Source organism: Phyllostomus discolor, chromosome 1 (assembly GCF_004126475.2).
Source record: "Phyllostomus discolor isolate MPI-MPIP mPhyDis1 chromosome 1, mPhyDis1.pri.v3, whole genome shotgun sequence".
Taxonomy (NCBI): domain Eukaryota; kingdom Metazoa; phylum Chordata; class Mammalia; order Chiroptera; family Phyllostomidae; genus Phyllostomus; species Phyllostomus discolor.
In genome coordinates, this window is record NC_040903.2 from 65,036,733 (window position 1) to 65,059,674 (window position 22,942).

Consider the following 22,942-nt stretch of genomic DNA (forward strand, 5'->3'; position numbering starts at 1 on the left):
TAATGCCCCAACCTGTTGGTATTCATTAAGGTTCTCTCCGTGGTAAGCAACGTTAACCCATCCTAGTTAGAATAAGTTAAAAAAAGTTGGGGGGTATATAGCAAAATGGAGGTGGGCCTCATTGGGGGATATAAAATACCCCTCAAAGATCAGAATGATGCGTGGAAGAACCATGGGCAGTGGGAAGGACTTTGGCTTTTCTGGGGGTTTCCTCCTGCAGAGCTGTGAATTTCCACACCTTTCTATTCTACATATCCAAAGTCATGAAAAAGAATCTGAATGGCCTGTTTTGAGACAAAGGTTTCAAATGTGACTGGTAAAGAGATGGCAGAAGGGTCCTAGGGAACAAAATGGCCACAGGATGCCTCCCTGTGCTTCCCAGTGATCCCTGAGAACAGGAGTCACTGCGGGGGCGGCGGGGGGGTGGTGTATGTGGCCGCCTCAATCGGGATCCATTACTCTGGGTAACAGTATCTCTTTAGTGGCTGATCCAGAACCTTCCATTGCACATTACACATTGCATATGCTTTGATCTTTACTTTTAGTAGTGCAGAAGTAGCAACTGGATTGTTCTCTTTATTTTGACAAACATTAATTGAGGACTTATTTGGTGTCCAGGTGCTGGTATAGATTTTATAGGAGATATTAAAAAAGGAATAAGGCATGTTTTGTTAGAAATATATCTAGTCCCTCAACCTCAGTAGAAACTTGTTCTATACAAAACTAAATTATTTGAGACTGACAGGAGTCTAGTTTCATTGGATTCTTTGCCCCTTAATTTCATAAAGTTAACAAATATTTTGATTCTTTTGCTGCTCGATCACTATGAAATATTATACAAAACAAATGAATAAACAGCTCTCAAGTCTAAGGTCCTTCTTTCCAAAGCAACAATCTCATTTGCTTTAACTCGTTGTTATTGCCAAGATCAGCCACAACGACATCTTGCCAGAGTCCAGTTTTATGTCAGTGAGAAAAATCCCAGGATTTTCCCCTTTCATGGCTAGTTCCCCCCAAAGAGTTTTCCAACTTCAATTTTGTACATTTTATTGAAGTCAGTGCACAGATACCCCAATCATCCCATAACACTGAGCTCTATGATTGCAGCCAAGTTCCACACAGAGACTTCAGAGCCCTTTAAAATATGCTGTCTGCCATAAAGAGGCCACTTCATTGCAGAGAACTCAGTTCAGATGGAACTCTCTCCTACCTTAAATTAAAAAATGATACACAAATGGACCATTAAAATAATTGCATTTGAGATTAAAAAATTAAATCACTAATGATTCCAAAATTAATAATCAGGAAATAATACAAGGGGGAGGGTACTGAGTGTATGACAGCAAAAATGAATCTCCCGGCCAGCACAACTGGGAGATTTTAATTTGGAATTGTCCCACTCCCAGCTATCCATTCACACACACATCCATCAAGGTCTGATGACTGTGAAGGACCACGGTTTATCATGCTACCGGAGCACTGACTGAGGGCGTCAGTACCTTCTGAGTTGGTCAAAGGAAATGGCTGGAAATAGGGCAAATCTCCTTTCTCTCATTCCTCCCTATTGCTTATTTCCAATGGCACTGGTAAACGTTGTGATTGTCATTTCAAAGGGATTCCAGTTCTTTCAATATGCTCACTTTGCTTCAAAGTCTTTCCATGACTATGACAAAATTTAACCTCTAAGCTTCAACATGCTGCCACGCTTGACACTTGAGACTTGAGTTATTTAAGAAAGCTGGAAAAGCACTCAGAGAAAGAAAATGACCAAGTCATTTTCCCCTTTCGTTCAGACTCTCCTTTACTAGTTTAAACCACCTATTCTTGCATTTTTATCTCCCTGGCTCTATTCCCTTTTGTGTCCTGAAGGAATATTTATTTTTCCCCTTTTGCATTATGCCCTGTTGATCACTTTGTAAGACCAGTTTGCCTTTTATTTTTTGCTGGTGGGAGAGTGTTACCTTTTCAACAGTTTCTGGTCCTGGGTATTAATGTACCCATCACAGGGATGGCATTACCATCCACTGAACCCATTTCATGTTCATTTGCATTGCACAGTACTTATTGCTACATTGGTGTGCAGATCTAAGAGGAGCTGAAAATCATAAAATTCATGCTCAAACATCTTTAGAAAATTCATTGACTTTCTCAGTAGTACTGGAGGCTTTCACCATGCATACATTTGCCTATATTTTAGAGATTGTAAGTAAATATCAATGACCTATTATAGGCTATAAGGAGTTACTGGAGTTGAAATGAATACTCTTAATTATAGGTGACAAATTGGAAGGGAAAGTGATTTTTATATTTATAGTAAGTAGATCGGTCCTTGCAATTCACAGAGGTACAGATAGTTAATTTTTGTATGAGTGGTTCCTGATATTTGTAAATATGGTTATTAAATAGCATCTGCAATCATTTTCTATTTTCAAAGTTGGAGATTTATGTGTGACTTAGTTAACTTCCTATTTGTTCAAGGTTGTGTTTTTATTATATTAGCAGTAATGCTTTTCTATCTGAAGTAATTCACTGGTCAAAATATTACAGGCAGGACTTGAGAACAAATCTGCCAATTGGTTTTATTTTTTTGTCTGTAGCTAGTCACGTTTGACTGAAAACAACATACTCAAAAGCAACAGAAATGTGGAATTTAGTCGCATTTGCTCTTGCTGAGCGTTGTTCCTCCTCTGATGCTCCTTACTGAAATTCTAATTTTTATTTGGAAATGAGTTGAGTTGTTACCTTTTCTGGTTTAAACCCTGCCCTCTGGTTTTTGTTTTTTTGTTCCATCTCATTCATTTTGTTCTTGATAATTGTATGGGAGTGGTATTTGCCTCTTATGCTTTCTTTGAATGAATTTTGAGGTGTGCTAGGGTTGGTAAGCTGAATTAGATTGGGGCTACTTTAGTTCCTCACTGAGGAGACTTCCTTCATTTTTTGTGAAGCTGCCTTTGACTGTTAGCTGTGAGATTGTTTACTACCCTGCACATGATAAGCTCTTCTTGGAGTTCGGTGATCGGAGAAATTCTTTCTCCTAAAAGATTGACATGATCACTGGTTCTTTATCTCTGTCTTTCTTATCACTTAGGAAATGCCCAGGGATTTAGGAACTCTGTGCCAGAAACCTAGATGCTGATATGTTTCTCTTATGAAGTCAGGAGATAAAGGTACTTCGTGGTGTTTCCCTTTTGCCTTGGCTGTTAGGCAACCCAGAAGCCTTTTATTTTCTACAGGCAGCTCCAGTCCTTGAGGTAATGTTTCTGAGGAAGTTCTTTCTCCCTTGTCCCCAGCCTTTCTTTCAGTTCCCTATCTCCAGTTCTTTTATTTTTATTTTAAAGGAATGATTTTGTATGTCTTTTTTTTTTTTCTTGTCAGAAACTGCAACTACTTCTTTGGAAATAGGAGAAGTTTAAAAGAATTAATGTGATCATTCTGTATTTTAGGAAAAATATATTGTCTCCGTTTCTTGAGAGCAAATAGGGTACAGGCAGAATACTTTCCCTTGAACCTTAAAGAAACGGGGGAAGAACCTCAGGGGAGATCCACTGGGGCAGATGGTGTGGGTGGTGTACATGGCTGTCCTCTTGGGCACAAACCTCTGAGGAGCTCACGTTCCCCTGCAGCAATCACAGGTGAGTTTCTGCTCCCCACCATAGGGTAAGGCATTTGCAATGGTTAAACAAATCTGATAGTATTTTTAAACTACTGGAATGGGTCCTAAATATAGCTTCTACGCATCCCTTCTCACATAGTAAACACATACCAGGTGCAACATTTAAGTCCCTAATACATTTCAAACTCCATCTCTTGTGCAGGTTGCTTCTCCGTCCTCGTCTTTACTTCTTTTCTGAAGAATTGACACTAATCTAGTCTTTACCTAACATTTTGGGCGGTTTAAGGAGTTTTCAGTTCTTGGAAATGTCTAACTTCCAGTCCAGGCTTGTATACTACATCTAGATGCCTTACATCTTAAGAAGTTCTTTTGAAAATGATGCTGTTATTCTCAATTCAACAATTCAAATCAAGAAACATGTATTTAGCTCTAGTAAACATATCTTTAGTGCCTGTGGGTGGGAGTGAGGGTAGGGTGGAAGGCAAAGATGAAAAGACCAAGTATCCCTCTCAGTTACAGGAGAAAGGACAGGGAGCACTGGCCAAGCAGGGGAAAGTGAGTGCCATAAGCAGAGTGGAACACACTGTGTTTGTGTTGGAGAAGCACAGAGAAGAAGGGGGTGCATTGGGGAAGGGGACACAGGTGGCAGGGAGCTGTGGGGAGGAGGGATGAAAAGAGCAGCCCTGAAAGAGGGATATATGTGGAGAATAGAAGAGGAAGGAAGTAGGGTGAAAGAGCAGAGAAAAGGCAAGAGCAAAATGGGACAAGACAACGCAGTTTCAGGCATGATTCACTGATAATAGGATAATGGAGTAAATAGATGATCATTTATGAAAACTAAGGCTGGGCAGTTAAAGAGGCCTTGTGGCAATTTATGCAGTGCCTGGCATTCCATGTGTAAGTAATTGTTCTTTCTGGTCGTGTGGACAGTGAGGAAGTTATTGTTTCTGGACAGAGTGGTGACATGCTGGGAGCAGGGGCTGAAGGAAGATGATTTAAATGCCAATGAATGAGACCTTTTGGAATTGGGAGGGACTGGAGGAAGAGGAAATGGACAGCAAATCCAGTTCTCTTCCTGCGTGTTTTAAATTAAATGAAATTGAATTAAATTGAACACATTAATGAGAAGATAATAGAAGCGACTTATCCAGAGAATTCATTCTAACTAGTTCAGTCAAACAGTAGATAAAACAATAGATTAAGGCCTTTCAGCTTATTCTGAATTTCTGAAAGAAAAGTTAATTATGTAGTTTAGACCTAATGCATGATTTTTCTCTGAGAACCACACTTCTTCTAAAATTCCTTTTAATTAGCTCCATTTTTTTTCTTTCTTCTCTTCAAAGCCTTTAAAAAAAAGACCATATGGATGCCACCCTCAGTCCTGGGTGAAATGGGCAAAGAGGGCCAAGCAGTGGTCTGTGTGATTCTACAACAAATGTTCCTATGCCCTGGGATGCCAAAATCATGCTCTGGGACTTTCGACAAAGAGAAATCACCATGGGTAGTCCCTATCTGGTTCTCATCATCTGGCTACTAAGACCTTCTGCTCACCCTCAAAAACAAACACATCCCTCAGAGACAATGTAAAAGAAATCGAGAGAGAGGGGGGGAGAGAGAGGGAGAAAGAGAGAGAGAGAGAGAAGGAAGGAAGGAAGGAAGGAAGGAAGGAAGGAAGGAAGGAAGGAAGGAAGGAAGGAAGGAAAGAAGGAAGGAAGGGCAGGCGGGCATCTCTAGATTGTTATTTGGGAATATGCAGACAAATATAAATACATGATAGCAGCTATTGGATAATAGAAAGGTAATCCTGTAACTAAGCCAATAGTTTAAAACGTTTTTTTCTTTTTAATGAAAACTTACCGAAAATTCACAAACACAGTCGCTGGTGATATAATGAACAGTTTAGCTTCTATTCCTGCCCTGTGAAGTTGTGGGCTTGCTGGAATGGTCCCAACAAGGTAGCAGCAGGCAATGAAAGGCTGAAATGCCAGAATGATTCTCATCTGTGGAGAGGCTCACAACCAGAATCCTCCTGTCTGCTGGAGAGTGTTAGGCTGGCTTGAATGAAAACAGAGCTACTTGGCGGATATTGACAAGTGGAAGGATGACCACTTGTATCTCAAGCTATACAGGAAAAAGAAAATAAAAACACCCTGCCTTTTTTCAATTTCCAGAGCCCAACATAAAGTAATTAATTAAATTATAAATTGTTATCACTTTCAATGGGAAACATTAACATATACAATTACTTACATTGAACATACAACTACCTACTAAGGTAGGTACCCCATACCTTATTACAAATATAAAATACCTCCATAATTTATTTTTAGGATTACAGTTTCAAGTTATATCTAATTACATAGTTTAAGACTATTCCTAAGAGATTGCCTGCATTAGGTAAAAGCTGATATGTCTGTTCACCCACAAAAACCCAAGGGACACAGCATTTATTCACAGGACATACAGTTGGTAACTGAAGGTGGGTTGCTCCATGGTTACACTCTCACAGGGGTGGGGCAGAGTGCGCCCTCACGTGGTATTCATTCATGACTCTCCCAGCCTGATTATTCTTAGAGCCAGATTCTGAAATATCATCTGCTCTTTGTCAGGGTCTGGCTCTGTCGGTGGCTTTCTGTAACATCTCCTCTCAGATGCATGATGATTTAAATTTTTAAGACAAAACAATAAGACTAACGCAGTCCTTATCACTGCCGGCACAGCTGATGTGTCTGTTGCACCACTTCTCAGCTGTGTTTCCACGACGCATTTTCTGCCTGGAAGTTCCCTATAGTCTAATGGCAGTTGCTTTTAGTTTTTTGGATTCACCCATTCACCTTGTGTCACTGAATCATCGTAACCATACAGTTATCTGCAGGGAATATATTCCTAAACCTCCAGTGGACGTCTCAAACCACAGATAGTACCAAACCCTACAAGTACTATGTTGTTAGGCACAGGAAGAGATTAACCCCAATAACTAATAAATAATAAAAAACAATAATGATAACAATATACCATAATAAAAGTTATGTGAACATGGTCTCACTCTCAAAATATTGACTATGGTATTGTAGCTATTGTATTGAACTCACCCGTCTTCTTGTGATGACGTGAGATGATCCGTTGCCTACGTGATGAGATGTAGGAGGTGAGTGACGTAGATGTTATGATGTATAGTAGCATCAGGCTACTATCAGGGTGCCTTAAACATAAGCTCTGTGATTCCATGACAGTCAGTCTGGTGACTGAGATGGCTACTGAATGACTAACGATCAGGGAGTGTGCACAGCACAGATATTCTGGACAAGGGGATGACTCATGTCCAGGGTAGGACAGCAGGTTGGTGGGAGATTTCATCCTGCTACCCAGAATGGTGTGCAATTTAAAACTTGAGTTCTTTATTTCTGGAATTTTCCATTTAGTACTTTCAAACTATAGCTGACCTCAGGTAAGTGAAACCTTGGACGAAGGAGGGCTACTGCAGCTTGGAGGACTTGCGGTCCCTTAGATCTCACTCTTTGTAAATTTCCCCTCGGTTCTACACTAAGTAGGGTCAAAGGACTGAACATTCAACCCACGGCAAAGCCAGTATCTACTATCATATCCATACTAGAGATTTCATCTTTCCATTGGTTGGCATAGTGAGAATTTGAGACCAACTTGAAGAAGCCCTGTATTGTAACCAAGTCTTATGTAATGTACTAGTTACCATCTCCATCTGGCTATTTGATAAATTTTCTGACAACAGACCTGCCAAGCTAGCTTTTCCAACTCACTATCTTTTATGGAGAATGTTGTGTTCAAAATTCCCCAGTGAGCGTGCTTGTGACTTAGGTCTCCTTCAGAATTGACTGCTCTTCTGGCTGGCTGACTGCACAAAGATCTCTGGGACGTTTCTTTGGTTGAAAGTCATCACCCACAGAAACAGTTCCTGAATACCTACTTCAGTGATTTTTAAACAGGCTTCCAACTTGTCGACTCAGGGGACTTTCCAGAGGACAAAAAGCAAGTTTTAATGCTTCCTATTAGGTTGTGAATCCAAAAACTGTGTCTGTCAACCTGCAGTGAATTGACATAGCCTTGCTATGAAACTGTTTTCTCACTTCAGAGGATGGTAAAGCAGTCCTTGTTTTGAGTATTTTTGTGGCCTTGCTTTATGCTATAGAAGAGTGCACATAGGCAACTCTCCTGGAGAACTTTTGTGTTCTTTCTAGTTTGTCTAAGCCTATGATACTTATTGTCCACTTGATGCCCTTTGTCTTAAGCCTGACCATTTAGTCTTAGCTTCCTTTAATAAAACTCAGTCATACCATCCAAGTCAGAAACATACTACTCCGCTGTCCAGCAGCGTGCTAAGATGAACATTGACATCTCCTGGGATCTCATTGTGTGTTGTCATTGTAATAATACACCTTAACTCAATCACCACAGCAACCCTGCAGTTTAGGCATTAGTGTCATTCCCACTTTATAGGAAAGGAAGTCAAGTCTCAGGGATATTAAGTAATTTTCATAGCTACCAAAGGATTCAAGTTCAGACCCATCTGATTCCAAAGCTGCATGTCATGATCCCATACCTTCAGGTCCACCATTTCTGGCTGGAAATCTATAATTCTGTAGTCAAAGGCAGTGTTAGTTCTGAAATATAATTTGGAGACCCAGAAATTAAAGAGCAATCACTACACCAATCCCATTTTTATATTATTTGTCTGTTTATATTAGTTGTCTCTAGAGATCTCTTGAGTTTGTTAATTACTTTTTTCCCGGTATAAGAAATGCTATTTCTGTGTAAGTGCTGCTGGATTGGGAAATAATTCTCATGACAAAATAATTATGTGCCTAGGAAGAGCCCATTGTAGATCTCTGCTGCCAGCGGGTGCTCGGCCAAGATTGATGGGTGGCCATGCACATATGTGTGGGGTCATGTCCTCAGAATCTGCTCATCAGTTCTCTGAAGGAGACAGAAATGATGAAGGGAAGGTGAAAATCTCAGCTTTCCACCCAACCCAGATCCTGGGTCTTTGTATTTGATTTTACCATTTAAGGATCCCAAAGGCCCAGGTACAGAAGCAATGAGAATACGGGACCAGTGTTTCCTTGAGAAATGACTGGGCAGAGCTGTAAAGAAAATTAGATTCTAAGGCCTACTTCCAAAATTAATATTGAAAATGAGAGAGAACTTGGTTCTCCGATGAGGACTGCAGAAAATCAAATATTTTTTTAATCGACACATTTTCTATTATTATATACATGAAAAGATGATGAGTAATATGCCATATCAGATGGTTTATTCAAACTGTCAGAATCAGGGCTGAAGCATGAGTAACTTTCCAGAGAACCTCCTGAGAAATTCAAGCAGTGGAAAGTGGCAGCACCCAGACATAAATTTATCTACTTACCCCGTCATCCCTGAAAATTTTGGGGGGAGGAAGAAATTTCCTCCCAAAGTATGTACATGGTGGGACATTTCTAGAGTAAAAGAAGGATACCAGTAATTTAAACCTCACCAAACAAAACCAAATGTCCATGCGCTGCCCGGGTGTGTGCAGCTGAAAAACTGGGCTCAGCCTTGTGACCTGGGAGGTGATGTCTTCGCTATGAATGATGGCTACTGGGCACCTTTCCAAATCTCAGCAGAACTTTGAGATGTTAGAACCCTCACTTGCAAAATCAAGCTTTGCTTTGGACTAGACAAAATGGAAAGATGGAAGCCTCAATTACAGGGACCAAGACCGCAGGTCTGGGGCTGCACTGGTATGTGTTGAGGTTTTGATGCGGAGGAAGGTGCACAGGCATACCTTGGAAATACTGTGGGTTTGGTTTCCAGCCCCTCAATAAGATGAGTATTGTAATAAAATGAGTCACAACAATTTCTTGGTTTCCCAGTGCATATAAAAGTTATGTTTATACTGTGCTGTAGTCTATTAAGTCTGCCATAGCATTAAGTCTAAAAAACAATGTACATACCTTAATTAAAACTACTTTATTGCTAAAGCATGCTAACCATTATCTAAGCCTTCATTGAGTCATCATCTTTTCACTGGTGGTTGCTGAAAACTTTCAGTTTGTACAAAATGCGGTCCCCATGAAGTGCAATAAAGCGAGGCGTGCTGTACTCACATCAGAGGGCCCGATTCTGCTCCGAGCTCGGTGTCTCATCTCACCATTTGCAAAGTGAGCAGGTGGGGACTGGCTTTCTAGGGTCCATTCCAACTCTACTATTTTATGTTATCCTTGTTGGGTTTCTTTACGAGATGAGCATTCTTCAAAGAGGAACTCCATGTATCTTGAGATTTTCAATAAGGGTTTGTTTATATAATTCTACATTTAGAAAACTCCAAATTTTTATCCCCCACTGAACTCTCTTTAGCAATAAAGAGGCCTTATGAAGTTTGATAATTTGGTGTTATCAGAGAAGAGTTTATTTCATTAACTCACTAGTCTGTATTGCAGACACCACAGCTTTTACCATTTTGTCCTTCAAAACAAAGGTGACTTTTTTGAAGCAACCCAGAAGATATGTTAGGAAAATAGGTATTATGTCCAGGACAGAACTTAACCATGTGTCTGCTGCTTAAACATATGAAAATAAGGTAGCTCATATGAATATTCTGAAATATATGTATAATTACACCCAAGACATAGACACACATTTATACGTAATAAGAGTGAAATGTTTGAGAAGCAGGAAGGAGTGTTTCCCAGTAGCAGGGGTATCTCAGCAGCCCAGCTCAGAGACACTGTGGAGACCTGGGCCAGACTTTGCCCCACTGCCCGACACTCGGTGTTGATCCTCCCAGGAAAGCCCTGAAGGAGCCGCTGATATTTCTCTTATAAGGATCAATGAATCTTTGTTTCCTTCTGCCTGCTCATTTGACCTTATTTAGTTCTGAAAGAAGGAAAGAAAGAATGAAACAAACAGGGTGGGGTCAGGGTAGGCAAAAGGAACAGAGAAGGGGGTGTCCACATGCACGGGGGTCCACAGGCAAGCTGTCATCCAGATGTTACTGTTTTGTTTGCTTGCTGTAGTCTTATTTGTTCTTGCTTCTCATTTCACATTCCTGCCTGATGTAATAAGTCTCTGTCTTTCTAGCCATCATCCCTGTATTGACAAGCAAATGTCACCCATGTTTGATTGACACCCATTGCTCCTGAATGCAAAAGTATGATTTACAAATCAATTCTGCTTATTTATTTCAAACCATTCTTGTGTGTCTTATGTGTGTGTTGGTGGGATAACTTGCCTAATATCTACTCTGAGGGCTTTCCATTAATATTGTAAATCTAGGCTGTTCCTTCTTCTACTCTCCCAAAGTAAATGGGGCTCTTCTTTCTCATATTTTTCTATTTTCCCCATCCCCCAGGATACAGGCAGGAAACGTGCTAGGAGCTTATAGGACCCTTTCCATAGCTTAGGAAAAGATCTTGCCCAGTACTTGGTAAATGCTGCTTGCTCTATCTTAAGACTTTTGGAGTCATTTTGACAAATGATAATATCTTATACATTTACCATTCTTAAGTAAATTCAATGTCAGGTCCTATGGCTGTGTCTCCTGAAAGGTTGCTCTAATTGTAAGCCCATAAGTGGAGTATATATGTAGACACTCACCATTTGCAACATTTGTAAAAAGAGCCAACCCTCCCCCCTTTCTTTATGTGATGGGCATGTTCATCTAAAATCATTGAGAAATGCCCTTTGGCTTTTCAACACACCTTACTGTTCCCTGGGTAACAACTCATTTCATTTCAGAAGGGTGGTGAGGAAAACCGTAAGGTTAAAAAAACACACACATCTACCATCTGGAAAATTCTAAAGGGCCCTCGTTATGTTAAAAGTGGCATTTTGAAAAAAACACCTGAAGCACTGATTGTGGGTGAGCCTGTAGACAAATATTGTCAGCCAAGCCCCACTCCTTTCAACCTTCTCTTCCTCCCTCCAACTGGGACTGCTGGCGGTGGTGACACAGGGGCTTAGGTGTGACCCTTGAGTTCTGAGAGCTACTGCACATCTGTCTCCACCCGCCACCCCCCCGCCCCCCACCACGTCCAGTGAGAGCCCTGCCATCATCTGGGTTAGCAAGGGAATATTCAGGATCTCACTGTTCATCCATGTGCAGAAGGGGTGGGGGGAGAGAAAAAAAAATCCCACATTGTCAGAGTAATGCCAAACTCTCCCTGAGTGGGATGAGCAGAGCAGATGCTGCAATGAGATGCCAAAGCGGCTCCCCTTCCTCTGTGCCTTGGGTGCCTATAAATTGCTCCGGCGCGCGTTTTCAGCCTCCTCTTCTGCTGGCAGGTGGTACCCAGGCTGAATTCTACGTTCAGTCTCTCTCTCTCGCTCGGCTCCCGGCGGTGAGGCGCTCACCACCGCTGCTCTTTAGCTTCTCTTTAGCTCCTCCGCTCCAGTCCCGAGCCTCGCCGAGCGACCGTGCCCGCCCCTCTGCGCACCGTGGAGCCGCTGGCCCCAGCTCGCGTGCCCAGCGCGGGTCTTTGGGGGTGCCTGTCTATTAGAGTTGTGGTTGTTGCAAAGGAGGAAGGAAAAAAGGCAGGGGAAGGGTGAACAGAGCGAGCGAAAGAAGAGAAGAAGGAGGCAGCAAAAGGCAACTTCAGAGGGAAAGTTGGTGCGAACTGGCGCAGTCTGCAAAAACGGAAAAGTCGATCGCAGGCAGTGGCATAAAAGTGTGAGCGGGTCCCGGCGAGAGCGAGAGGCAGCGGCTGGCTCTGCCCTCCTAGTGGCGGGTGCCCTCCCGGAGCGTCGGCAGCCACAGGTGCGAAGGGGCTCGGTGGAGGCGAGAGGGCGCGCTGCGCACCCCTCCCCCAGCCCCCACCCCCACCTCGGGACTTCAGCTCAAGTCACTAGGCGTCCGAGCTCCCTCCCCAGCCGCAGCCTCAGCGGGGGGAGCAGGAGCAGCCTAGGAGCGGCCGGCGCCCGCCCGCTCAGGGGAGTTGGGGATCGCAGGGGCTTGTTTTCGGCTCTGAAGAGGTCCCCGCCCAACCTTCAAAATTTTGTCCAAAAGCAGACAGGAGGATCGCCCCGCGCTGAGCCGGCTGGTGGGCAGCAGGAGGCGCCTGATCGCCGCCGGGGCGCTGGGGGTGGTGATGGTGCTGCTGCTGGTCATCCTCATCCCGGTGCTGGTGAGCTCGGCCGGCACGTCGGCGCACTACGAGATGCTAGGCACCTGCCGCATGGTCTGCGACCCCTACGGGGGCACCAAGGCACCCAGCACGGCCGCCACGCCCGACCGCGGCCTCATGCAGTCCCTGCCCACCTTCATCCAGGGCCCCAAAGGCGAGGCCGGCAGGCCCGGGAAGGCAGGCCCGCGTGGGCCCCCCGGTGAGCCTGGGCCACCGGGTCCCGTGGGCCCGCCGGGCGAAAAGGGCGAGCCCGGCCGCCAAGGCCTGCCGGGTCCGCCGGGGGCGCCCGGTCTGAACGCGGCCGGGGCCATCAGCGCGGCCACCTACAGCACGGTGCCCAAGATCGCCTTCTACGCTGGCCTCAAGCGGCAGCACGAAGGCTACGAGGTGCTCAAGTTCGACGACGTAGTCACCAACCTCGGTAACCACTACGATCCCACCACGGGCAAGTTCACGTGCTCTATCCCGGGCATCTACTTCTTCACCTACCACGTCCTGATGCGCGGTGGGGACGGCACCAGCATGTGGGCTGATCTTTGCAAAAACAACCAGGTGAGTGCGGACAGGCAGCGGGGAGGGCGGGGAAGGAGCGCTGCAAGGTGCGAGCGAGAGGGAGGAGACCCCGGAAATGGGGTGGGAGTCGGCGGAGAAAGGGCGCTTCAGCTGGGGCTCTCCGGAGCGACGCGAGGGAGTACGCCATTCCACTCTGGGGATTCGGGGGTCGTAAGCTAAAGAGGTCTTTCGCGCCCAAGAGGGTGGTTCTGAGCCCAGGACCTGCGCTCGGTGCTTACGCATTTGACTGTGACCCTCGAGGGGCGGGAAGTCGGAACTCGGTTCCCAGAACAGCTCGTGTACTGGGGAGTCCGGGAGCAGCAGTAAGTGACTCCGGCTGTGGGATTCTCAGCACCGTAGGGTCATTGCTCGCAGGCTTCGGCGGGAATAGAAGGGCTGGGGGAGTCCAGGATGAGCGTGCCAGGGCGACAAGCCCAAACCCGGGGGAGAAAGACAAGGGCCCAAGGGAGAAAGAGGTGTCCTGAAGGAGCAAGTTCCAGCGCGTCCCAGACCGGGAAACTCGCGCAGTCTACCTAGTTCTAGACACAAACTCCGATTTAGTTATCAGCCGAGGAGAAGAAGAGGGAGAGGTAATGGGTGCTCATAACGGAAGGGCAAGTTGAGATTCATGAGTTTACACTGTAAAACAGTCTCCCAAACACAGAATCCAAACTCCACTTCCTGGAGTTGGCGCGAGGACGCACCGGCAGGTGGAAAGGAGGGCGAGAGCCTAGTTCAGCCTGGGGCTCTGAGCCTCACCGCCAGAAAGCCCCAGAGCACCCGCGTGATGGTCCTTCCAGCCCCATCTTTGAAGTCCACATAGGAAGCGGCCTTGGCCTTGACTGTGAAATAGCCTCAGATTAGCCCTGGGCTAGGAAGACTCGATCTCTTGAGCTGGTTGGAGCTGCCGCAAGGGCCACATGGCTGCAATTTTATACTGGGCCAGTATAAAATTGCCAGTTTGCTTGAGAAATTCGCAGTCATTGCAAAACCAAAGTGTGTCTTATCTCTTAGTCACAAGAGGAAAATAATAATTGTAACTGCCTGAAAGTGTAATTAGACCCTCTGCATTTGACGAATCAGTGGCCGCTGGAGACAAAGCCTTGTAGCTTGCCGTCCTGACTGAGTTCTTGAATTCTAGCTTGGTTTAAGAGGTGGCGCAGTGAATGGTCTGAGCCCCGGCCCTGACCAACTTTGGTTTCACCAAGTCTGTGGGACTTGGTGACTCACCCCCTGAATTCAGACCTTTTAAACTATAACCCAGGTTTCTATTAAGCAGCACTGAAGCTGGATTTCTTCAAAAAACTTAATTCAGTGTCAGAATTGTTCCAAAATCGAAAGAAAAATACACTAAATGTATAAGAGATGTAAAGGACAAAAAACAAAAAAAGTCCCATCCCTTCCCTTTCCTACCACCCCTCACCTCTAAAGGATTATGAAGTAAATTGCTTAAGGGCCCATCAGGATTCGTCAGGACTCTGTAGAACAAAAAGAGAAATAATGTCCACCAGGAGGCACTGAAAGGGCTGTTTATTATAGTTTTGCACGAAAATAATAGTAAGATAAATAACAATTGCTTGCAGAGCAATAGGTAAATGGCTGTGAAAGGGCATGACTCCTGGTGCCAATATGGAGCGATGGTGTCCCCCTTCCACCAGGGCTCAGGAGCAGCTCCTCCGCAGACAGTCCAGGCACCATTTGTTTACACACTGGCTATCTTCTGACTCAAAGGTTGAGTCTGGAAATTACTATCATACCGAAGAGATTGTTTTTAGAGGTATTCACTAAAATGGAGTAAAATTCAAGTTTAATTAGCCAATGTATAAAAGTGCTCACCTCTTTAAATATCTGGAAATTGCAATTACATGAAAAACCAGGGAACAAGATATTTGAATTACTTTAAATGTTGATATCTAGACTGCTGAGCCCAGGATGTTACACTGATTCCAAGAAAACCGTTCTGCATAGGTATTCTATGTGCGTTTTGCTTTTAAATTATTTCATTGTCTGGAGTGTGGACTGCTTCTTTGTATCACCCTAGTGTGTACATTCTTAAGGCTGAAGAAAAAAGAACAAGGCAAAACAGCTGACCTTAAGTGTATAAGGCTTTTTATTGGCATCACTAATCTACTTTAAAAGTGTGCAACAACTAATTCAGAAAAATAAATATAGTAACAAACAGCATATTTCTGAATTTAGCATGGGCTATTTTGGAAAATGGCTATTGCAATATTACTTTTAAGGACCTTTATCTCTAGAATAAAACTATTTTGGAAAGTCTGGTCTGCACACAGTTATAGATGAGAAATCTTATATATCTTTATTAATATGGAATAAATAGTCCACCTTGCTTTTCAGTTATGCTCTTGTCCGCTTACTTTGTAGAATGGCAGTTTCCCGCTCTGAACTGACCTAATTTGTTTTCACAAAACAGCAGCTCAGAGACCCATGTCAGTGTCATGTTCTGTGGATTAAGTGGGTTAGAGAAACACAAAAATTGCACTAAAATGCAGTTCACTCTAGGATAGAGAAATGCCTCTGGACCTTTACCAGAAGAGAAACATGTTATTTATGATTTGTGTTAATGCAGGATCACAGATGGAAACATCAAAGGCCAGTAAATTAACCTGATGCACCACTTAACCTTTTGTTTATGATTCCACAGAAGTACAATGAAAATGAAATTATGAGAACATCAGTAGCAATTAATTAAATTAGCAAATGTTACCATAAATATTGTCTCTAATGATATACCCTCACTAATGTGGTAATGCTGAAGCTACCCAACCCATTATATTCTCACAAACACACCCACTTCTCATATTCCCAGTGAAACCACCAACCTAAATTTAACCTTACCATTTTGCTGCGAGCCCATGACAGTGCATATTAAAGGTAAAAATTGGATTCACACAGTTTACATAGAAACAGAAAATATTTTTAATATGTTTCTATACTGTTAGCAGAAAACTCAAATAAAAATATTGCTATTTGAATGCAATCATTAAAATACTACTATAATAAGCCACTATGATAAAAATGTAAACAGGCTCAAGATTAGAACTATAAGATAATTAAAGACCAGTTTTTGCTTTAACAATTTATTAGTTATGGCACCAGTGAACAAGAGGTATATTGGGAACAGTGAATAGTTTGTAGGTTGATATTCATTTATTATCGAGATCAATAAAATGTCAAATTAATTATCTTTTTAGGGGCCATGAAACATGTACTAAAGATCAAGCTGAATCTAAATACTTCTAACATGAAAAGATATTAGAGCACATTTAGATGGAAATGGATATGGAGAGCCAAAGAAAGGATACATCACATTCCCAGGGAAAATGCTGAAATCAATGTACATTTGGGAAGCCAAAAATAGCCTCCAGGGTGGATGCATTACCTTCCTCAATAGTTTGATGGCTTAAAGGAGGAATTGTTGGAAGTCACTGAGTTAGAGACTAGAGCTTGAAGTTTTAAGTGCCATTATACCTTTAGAGTATGATCAGGTGAGCAGGAATGCTGAGATCATGCAGAGTACCCTTGAACATGGCAGTTATTTAATTGGCAAAGTCTCACGGTACAGTACAGGTTAGAATCTTAGAGGATCACTGTCATTAAAAAGCAATCACACTGGCTTTTTTTTTCACAAAGGAAGTGAAACCATAGGGTAACTTCCAGTCTGTGAGATGACACTTTCTTGTGGTTATCCCTACTAAATAAAAATGGTAATAATTACGTGGGTTTGTGATTCTACCCTATAAATAAAAACTGCATTACAGTATTTTTAAGATTAGTGCCTCTGAATCAAGTGATTTTAATGAGACCTGGTTCCCAAATGCCTTGATATAGAAAAGTGTTACATAGTAAATGCCTAAGCAGTAGATAAAATATGTCAGGTTATCAATAACAGCTGAGAAGTATACTATGGATTGATAATTAATGAATATATTACTAATATGGCTAATTACTATTTTGTATTTTACTTTTTCTCACACATTAAAAATCCACACATAAGAAAGATCAGGTCATAATAGTGCTATCCTCCTAGCAGATTTTTTTTCCCTGGGAATTAATGACTAGATGAAATTAATAAATCAAAGCACTCAACTCCTACAAACTTATGATTAATTCCTAGGAAATATTGTGACACTCAATTGTATTATCACTTAGTGGTCAAAACAGATCATTCACTAAATTGGGGTGCACATTTCAGCCAGTGCTTCACAGCATAACTGTGTGGCATGTTGCTGTTATTGCATTAGTGCCAGTTACCAAGGTGTTAAAGAATTCTAAATCCTGTAAGCCCTTGTCTCCTTTTGCTATATGATATTCAGAAAGAAAAATTTAAAATACTACTTAAATTACTTTACAAGTTCAGCAGTGTCAAAGAGACTTCTTTTTTTTAACATTTCAGCATTAATGTGAGAACATATCACATAAAAATTTAATTTGAAAACCTATCATTTACATTTTGAAAGACATGCATGGAAATTCTTGACTTATGTCTCATTTCCCTCATTTTACCAAGTGATAAAATCTTGTATATTATACCCCAAGTCATGCATTATTACATAGTGCAGATTTACAAAACCACTAAATCACTTGCTGTGTTTTTCAGGGAAATATCATTATACTGGAATAGAAACAAGCCACAAAGTAGATGTTTTACTCAAATAAATCAAATACAAGCCTGTCTATTGAAAATTTTTTTTCCAAGGCAGTATCGAAATCTAGCTAAGTGGACATGAAGCCCAATTTGAGTTTAGGATGTGACAGAATGTCCATGTTACTTGATATGATAGGCAATTTGACTGTTTGCAAATTTCTGTCAATTCACTAATGAGATCACAGAGTAGATTTATAAGCGAGCTCCATCTTCAAAGCAAACTACACATTTAATGAGATCATTCAAAAATCTTAGCAATTTGAAAGACTTCAAATCATGGAAATTTAGTTCCTTCTATAATTTTAGATGTTGAAATTTATTTATTTGCAGACATCACAATTAAATGATAAAAAGGTACAAATAGAAAAAAAACTGAAAATTTGGGTGATATAGTCACAGATGTTTAAGTGAGTTAAACTTCTGGTAAAGGGGGCTTTACTTGAATTAAATTTTGAAAGCCCGATATCAAATGGCTTTCTTCCTGTATAGTATAGTTAGAGTAGTGGTATTTCTCTGAGTTGTCACCTACTGTGTACCTCAATGTTTTAACAATTGTGAGACCCAGCTAAAGTTTGGACTGAATTTCTGTGTTCCTCAACAGTTGGTTACAATAGTGTGATTGGATAAATTAAAATGCAAGATGTTACTGTATTATTCCTATTTCAAGAACTGATTGGACACAGAGGTTCCAAGATTTAGAAAAAGTAGTGATTTAGGAAGAAATAAAGTGGCTTGTACTTTTTACCAAATGTAGTAAGGAAAGACTGCTGGTATGACTCACAAAAACACTGTTTTCTCCTTTTCGTTCCTCCTTTCCGATAACACAGCTGAAACGATGCCTAAAATATCCTCAGAGAGCTCCAAAGGCCAAGGTGGACATTTCTGTGTCAGTTCTGTGCTATGGCAGCACATCGCTTGTAGATGGCCTAAAAGAAAACTCAAAGATCCTCTTTGACAAATTCTAACTCTTGTCTGTTTCACATAGGTGCGTGCTAGTGCGATCGCCCAGGATGCTGATCAGAATTACGACTATGCCAGTAACAGTGTAGTCCTTCATTTGGAGCCAGGAGACGAAGTCTACATCAAATTAGATGGTGGGAAAGCCCATGGAGGAAACAACAACAAATACAGCACATTTTCTGGATTTATCATTTATGCTGACTGATCATGTAGAAACTGAGCTTACTGTTCTGAGTTTGGACACTGGATTCGTATGGCTTACATCAGTGAATCAAGGATCCCAGGGGAATGCCAGTTGTGGGGCCCCTCAAATGTATTTAAGTGGGGGATTCAAATGCTACCTGACTCACATCTGTATTCTCAGAAACATTATGTAAAAAAATATTAAAAGCAAGATAAGCAGATGTGTGATCCACTACCGCCAAAGCAAATACTCCTTATTGTTAGTGTCCATGTGAATGAAGTCCTATATAGATAACAAATTTTTATAGAAAAATCTAAGACACGAATTATTTCTTCAGTATATATGATACTTTGGTGTACCGTGATCCTGCTGCTCTTACCCATGTCAGCTTTGGTTCTTGTGAGTGTACCGCTTATTATGATTCTCGGAGCTCATTCCTAGTGTGGGGAGGAATGATTTTACCCTGCAGGAGAAGGTCTAATTGAAACAATGCTGCTTGTCCCCAAAGAAATTGTTTGCCTTGTACTCTTGTGAACTTTAGAGCTAGACCTGGGAATGATTCAACTTCAAGCCTTAACCTGGAATTTTCTGGATTTGAGCAAATTCCCAAGCCTATGGTCATTTTCCCATTTTCTTTTTCTTATGGATTTTCTTTTCTCTTTTCTGGTGATAGTCTTTAAAAATAGAGATTGAAATTGTATCATAGGTTGACCCTGTAAGTGTGAAAATGTGTAATATGTATGGTATTAGAAAATCCCCTAAGTGTCCATTTTGTCAATAGAATGTGTTTAGATTTACTAGGAAAGTCAGAGAAATGTATTCTTTGGTGTTAAATCAGACTGAGGTTGTTTGCCTTCTTTGGAACAAAAGATTATTCATAACCTAATACACGAAACTTTAATTTGAGCTACTGCATGCATCACCAAGGGGACTCTAAGGAAGGCCTTCAAAGAGTTACTGTAAGTTGTGGCCTGAGGTTATTTCAAAATGAACAATTTCACATATAACCAGTATGACAACAGAGTGTATATATTTTATAGAAATACCTGCCGTGTGTGTATGTATATATGTACACATATATACACACACACATATAGATGAATAGATATATATATGGCTTCAGACCATAGGCACAGTGGCTGGTATAGCTTCAAATTTTTAATTAAAAAAATATATGTGTATGCATACACACAAACATATAAATTATCTGACTTATTTTGGATTGAAATATATTTTGGATGACAAAAATATATGGAATAGCAAAATAATTTAAATGACTTCTCTTTTAAGAGTTATCCAGAAAATTGAATTGTATGCGGTCCTAGGCATCACGTGTCTGTAAATTAAGCCTATGGCTGCTCTGTTACCCCTGCCAATCGATACTTTTCACTGCGTTCTGTGGCAGACTGTTAATATTAGGATTGCTGAAACAAAGTGGCTCTCCTTTGTAGTGTTTATGAATTATACGCATTTGAATTATCAATTTTTTTTCTCAGGTGGATTGAAGCTGACAGTAAAGTAGATTTTGAAAGCGGTGCAAATCCTTTCCCTCTATTTAAAACACACTGCCAAAAGCCATCTCCTTAAAACTAAGAAAAAGATCAACAAAAATGCGTGTTGATACATCCTGACTATCAGACAACTTCCACTGTTACAATGAAAAATCTGTTCCCCTCTCAGCTGCCTTTGAAGACTCTTTAACAAGTAGACTTCAAAAACAGATTTAAAAATCTATTTGTTTTTCTGGTAAAGGACATTTGCATTTTTTTCATTTAAAGGAATTAATTTGTTCTTCTGGCTCTTTCCTCTTGGGTACTTTATGTTCTAACACAGAAAACTTGATCATCTTTGATCCACAGAAATATCTTTTATTTAGCAAACCTTACCTTTCCCTAAGAGTTATGCATGGTGTTCCCATCTGCAGGTTCTGTGTGCTTGGTTTAAATGCCTTAATCTGGGGAACTGTCATGGTTATATGATTTAAAGCACTCAGCCCATTCTTCAAGAATAATGACTAATTCTATCTGGCCTTCCTAATATATAAGATAACTTATAACAAAGTTACAGTGGATTTTATTTCAATTTAACAATATGTACTATTAAAGAGGAATTAGCAACAGGGTTCGGGGAATTCTTTTTCTTCTTCTTTTTTTTAGGTAACAGATAGCATACTGAGGATTCAACCAAAAGATTAATTTATAAACACTGCACATCAGCTAAGAGTTTTAACTAAGAGTTTTTAAAAAGGCTTTATTTACATAATTCATCAGGGCTGGGAACCTTTTAGAGAGTAGGCTGTAGAATCAGACTGTCATTTCTAGTAGACCTGACCTTTTCTTCAGATAAATAAGCATTATTTTCTCTATTTAAGCCCAAGGAACACAAAGAAAAGGTAAAGGAAATAAAGGGAATATGTACGTATATATATATATGGCAAACATTTTTTTGCATTATACATTATTAATTACTTAAATTGTGGCCTTTGTTATTATAAATGTAATGATTCATTAAACTATATTATGTAATATATTCTGACTTTTATTATTGAATTTTTATAATTCAGTATTATGTGATGAGTTCATGCCCCCTTATACAAATTTTTCAAAATATAACAAAATGTATAGCAAAACTGTATTTCAGAAAGCCACAGGCAATACAAATTGATTTATTATAAGTATATATAGATAGGTAGACAGCTCATAATTAACCTTCCACACTATTTTTACCATTATAAATTGGTAATTGTTTTACAGTATCTATTGAAAAAAATCTCAGAATTCAACTTCCCTTGCTGAAGAAGCTATTTTAAAGTGCCACATCATTCATTAAGCATTAATTAAAGAACAGCAGGATAATTAGTTGGATCATCAATATTATGAGAAACATTGGACTCCTCCAAAAGGGGCTGATTTAACTAAAAACATTTAAATTTTCAAGTAGGGCAGCTGATAAATTAAGAAAACAAAACAAAACTTCACTAAAGGGATTCAAACTGTAAGTCATCGTTTGGAAGTTGGTAGTTAGGTCTGTGTTTATTTTGCTAAAGCCAAGCGGTAGGGCACCATGAGGCACAGCAGTTCCCTGAAGGTGCAGATGTGAGAGCCAGTCTCTGAGAAGGCAAAGTGCTTCTAACTCTTATAAAAAGGAAATGACCCATCACTACTCCTATGTAGCTCTGATTAATTAATATCTCACAGCAGGTTTGAAATCACTGAGTGTTCTCTGTAAGCTTTATTTTCAAGGTGTGAATTTATAACCATCCTATTTGAAAGTCAGCCATCGCTGAGGGTTGTCTATCAGTATCTTATCAAGTGCATTCTCAGCTATACCTCTAAGCAACATTTTAGGAACAACGTTGGTGAGTATGTGAGAATAGCCGTGACCTCCATATTTCATCAGCCGATGCTTTGTGTGTATGTCATGTGCCATCAGAATTCGATCTCCATAGCCCTCATCCACCAGAAGACGCACCCTGTGAAAAAATGTTAACTCATTATATGGCATTTGTCTCACATTTAAAGCACATTTTCAGGGTACTTTAAACTTTTTACTTAAAACCTATTATGTTTGTTGTAGAGATCCTGCCTTCCACCATGGCATGTATGCTGGGAGACTCTTAATAAATACTGTGTGGTGATGATAAAGGTACTGCTGCATTTTGGTAGAAACAGGATCCTTATTCTATGAACACCGAAATTTCTAGCCTGTGGTATTTATGACAATGCCTGGCAATACTGCATTAAAGAGAGCTCCTGACAGGAGATGGCAGTTTGAACGAATGACCACTTTTGCATTTTACTAAATATCTTGGTTCTGCATTAGTAGCCAGT

The 22,942-nt window shown here is 41.0% G+C and overlaps 2 protein-coding genes across 5 annotated transcripts in view; one reads left to right on the top strand and one right to left on the bottom strand.

Annotated features, from left to right (window-relative positions):
- The first annotated feature begins 12,461 nt into the window (after positions 1 to 12,461).
- On the top strand, positions 12,462 to 20,936 carry C1QL3 (complement C1q like 3). Its single transcript, XM_028507932.2, has 2 exons — positions 12,462 to 13,299; positions 18,954 to 20,936. Exons 1-2 carry the CDS (start codon positions 12,712 to 12,714, stop codon positions 19,131 to 19,133), a joined length of 768 nt encoding a protein of 255 aa, XP_028363733.1. The 5' UTR covers positions 12,462 to 12,711; the 3' UTR covers positions 19,134 to 20,936.
- The window catches only part of PTER (phosphotriesterase related), a 60,580-nt gene continuing 58,512 nt past the window's right edge, over positions 20,875 to 22,942 (bottom strand). For all 4 annotated transcript variants that reach the window (XM_028508194.2, XM_036023872.1, XM_036023863.1 and 1 more), the window contains one exon: positions 20,875 to 22,584. In XM_028508194.2, the coding sequence (XP_028363995.1) occupies positions 22,374 to 22,584 (211 nt within the window). In that variant the 3' untranslated portion in view covers positions 20,875 to 22,373. The remainder of the gene's footprint in view (positions 22,585 to 22,942) is intronic.

Coding starts and splice junctions, on each gene's coding strand:
- C1QL3 (XM_028507932.2), top strand. CDS start 12,712: ATGGTGCTGCTGCTGGTCATCCTCATCCCGGTGCTGGTGAGCTCGGCC. Junction 13,300..18,953: donor ATCTTTGCAAAAACAACCAG/GTGAGTGCGGAC, acceptor TGTTTCACATAG/GTGCGTGCTAGTGCGATCGC.